The sequence below is a fragment of the Microtus ochrogaster genome, chromosome 7 (assembly GCF_000317375.1).
Source record: "Microtus ochrogaster isolate Prairie Vole_2 chromosome 7, MicOch1.0, whole genome shotgun sequence".
Classification (NCBI taxonomy): Eukaryota; Metazoa; Chordata; class Mammalia; order Rodentia; family Cricetidae; genus Microtus; species Microtus ochrogaster.
Window position 1 is genome coordinate 78,551,959 of NC_022014.1, and position 3,008 is coordinate 78,554,966.

General features: G+C 46.3%; 1 protein-coding gene across 1 annotated transcript in view; it reads right to left on the bottom strand.

The window, feature by feature from the left end:
- Sumo2 (small ubiquitin-like modifier 2) overlaps positions 1-3,008 on the bottom strand; it is a gene marked incomplete at its 5' end in the record, with an annotated part of 7,909 nt that extends 4,901 nt beyond the window's left edge. The window contains 2 exons of the mRNA XM_013347586.2: positions 1,779-1,910; positions 2,958-3,008. Of these exons, the coding sequence (XP_013203040.2) occupies positions 1,779-1,910; positions 2,958-3,008 (183 nt within the window). The remainder of the gene's footprint in view (positions 1-1,778; positions 1,911-2,957) is intronic.

A 3,008-nucleotide genomic window follows, 5' to 3' on the forward strand; every position in this document is an offset into this window, starting at 1 on the left:
CATAAGCTACAGAGAAACCCTGTCTCGAAAAATCAAAACCACTTACATTGTGATAAAGAATGATAAAAAAATTGTATATTTCTAGGATTTGATGATTTTATCAGTATGGTGTTGGAAAACATCAAGGATAAAAAAAAAAATAGATCAGACTTTACTAAATGAAAATAAACAATGCTAGTTCCTGGAGAAGAGCCAGAAACATGAATGAATTTCCTTGATTTACAATAAATTCTAGACTTTTAAACCTTTAATGTTTAATGACGTTTCCATTAAAGGGCAATACTTTGAAGATATACACCCAGTAAGTCAATCATGGTTATAAAGATGTTTTTGGTTTAAAATAAAACAAAGAAAGGGGAAGTAGGAATCTTGTCACTTTAAATTCAAGTTATTCTAAACATAAAGGCATTTCATTTTTACATACCTAAGGAGCACTAAGAGAATTTAATTTCATTTATTCCCCTCCCTCCCCGTTTTTCAAGACAGGATTTTTCTGTGTAACAGCCCTGGCTGTCGTGGAACTCACTCTGCAGACCAGGCTGGCCTAGAACTCAGAGATCTGACTATATCTGCGTCCTGAGATTAAAACTGTGCCCCACCACCAGTGCTCAGCCAACTTTTTTTTTTAAATGTACACTGGTGTTTTGCCTGCCTGCCTGCCTGCCTGCATGTCTGTGTGAGAGTATTGTGTTGGGCACCCTGGAACTGGAGTTAGACAGCTGTGAGCAGCTCAAAACTGTACCTCCAGTTGCAGAGGATCCAACACCCTCATACAGAAATGTATGCAGGTGAAACACCGATGCATATAAAGTAAAAAATAAAAGTACACAGTGTTCAGGCTTAAAGGAATAATGTATCGCATGCTCAGCAAGCAAGAATATGCTTTCAATTCCCAACATATGCACGCACGCAAGCACACATACACGTCATGGTCTCTACGATTATTGTTGCAAGAAACAAATAAAATAAAAAAATCTTAAAACTTGTTAAAACTCGGGGGCTGGAGAGATGGCTCAGTGGTTAAGAGCATTGCCTGCTCTTCCAAAGTCCTGAGTTCAATTCCCGGCAACCACTTGGTGGCTCACAATCATCTGTAATGAGGTCTGGTGCCCTCTTCTGGTCTGCAGACAGATGACTATATACATAATAATAAAATAAATATTTAAATAAAAAAACTGGTTAAAACTCTCTCTTTTTAAGACAGGGTTTCTCTAGTACCTCTAGATTCCCCCCCCCAACCCTGACAGGGTTTATCTCATAGCTTTGGAGCCTATCCTGGAACTAGCTCAGTAGGCCAGGATGGCCTCGAACTCAGAGATCTACCTACCTCTGCCTTCAGAGTGCTAGGATCAATTAAAGGCAAGCATCACCACTGATCAGGCTGGAACTAGCTCTTTAGATCAGGCCGAGATCCTCCTGCTTCTGCCTCCTGAGTGCTGGGATTAAAGGTGTGCACCACCACCAAACCCCCCAGATTTCTTAGGTGTTTTGACAGAGGGCAATGGCTAAATGATAAAAGGAAAAAAAATCCACTTTTTCCCTCATGTAAGTACAAGTATAGTACTTGCTATACTTGTATACAGTATAGACCTTTGCAACTTGTAAACGAGTCTTATGAATCTCCCTCTAGAATCACACTAAGCCCACTTACTTGCAAAGTGTACAATACAATCACATTCACATTACCAAAAATAGTCAAGGCGAGCCCGTCTATTTTCTGCAGCTAATTTGGGGTGTAAATGGATGATCAAGTGGAAGTGCGCATCTCAATTCCTCACCTGTCGTTCACAATAGGCTTTCATTAGTTTACTAAGTGGTGTATGCCTCTTAATTTTAAACTGCACCACAGAGCCATCCTGCCCCGCCACCTTCAAATTAATATGGTCGTTGTTCTCGGTCTTGACTCCTTCCTGTTGAAAGAAAAATAAGGGTGTCATTTGGAAAATGTGAAACACAAACACCTTCAGAGCAGCGGCAGCAACAGCAGCAGAGGTCCGAAAGCTTGAGAATCAACAGGTTTCCTCATTCTAGCCCAACAGCATACAGCTGTTCCCAGCCGCCGCGCTGAAAGACGAGACAGCCCGCAGCAAGTGTTACAAGGCTGTTACAGAAACACTGATAGTAGCGCCGGCAACAATGCAATTTCGACAGTCTCCTTCAGTGTCATGCTCTCCAGGCTCAACCTCTCAAACGACAGATTCCCTGCCGTCGCCAAAATCTGTACTGCCCAGAACCCCGCTTGTCTCCTCTTTTCAAAGCATTTTACGGACAACTACCGAAGTGCCAGGGTGTGAGGGCGTGTGTCTATGCGCGTGTAAACCATACCTTGCATTTCAAAACACACTGCTGCCTCCTTGGAAAGTTAGCAAACTCAGCTCAATGTCCATATCAAATGATCATAAAAAAAAAAAAAAAACCCTCAACCGAGGGATGTTTCGATTCTCCCTTTGGCACTGGCGGATGAGCGTTCGACTCTACTATTCGCCGCTTCACTTTTTAGCTCAGAGCTGATTTTCCCCTTCCCTTCCCTGTCATGGACCGAAGACACAGTTTTCCCGTAGCCTGCGCCCCAGACCGAACTTCGGAAAAACCAAACGTAAACGTCCGAGGATCCTTTCGGCCTGAGACCCCCACAAAGTAGAGGCGAGAGGGTGCCCCGGTGACGGCTGCGCGTCCCCTCGTCCGCAGCCAAGTCCACCCGAGCCTCAGAAGGCGCGTTTTCAACTTGAGCCCATCACGTCCCTGCTCGCACCTCAACCTCCAACTACTAGAAGCCACATGGTCCCGGCCGGGGTCCGGGCTTCGGGACGCCGGGCCAAGCGACGCTGCCCCTCCCACGCGGACCCCGCGGGCCCCGAGTGTATCCTACCCCGGAATCCCCCGTTCGGGGTTGCCCGTGCACAACCCATTGATTCGCGCGCGGAGCCCGCCCGCCCGAGAGGGAAACCCCGGCCCACCGCACTCCCGCCGCCGTCGCCGCCCCGGGCCGGGCCCCGCGAGCCCAACGC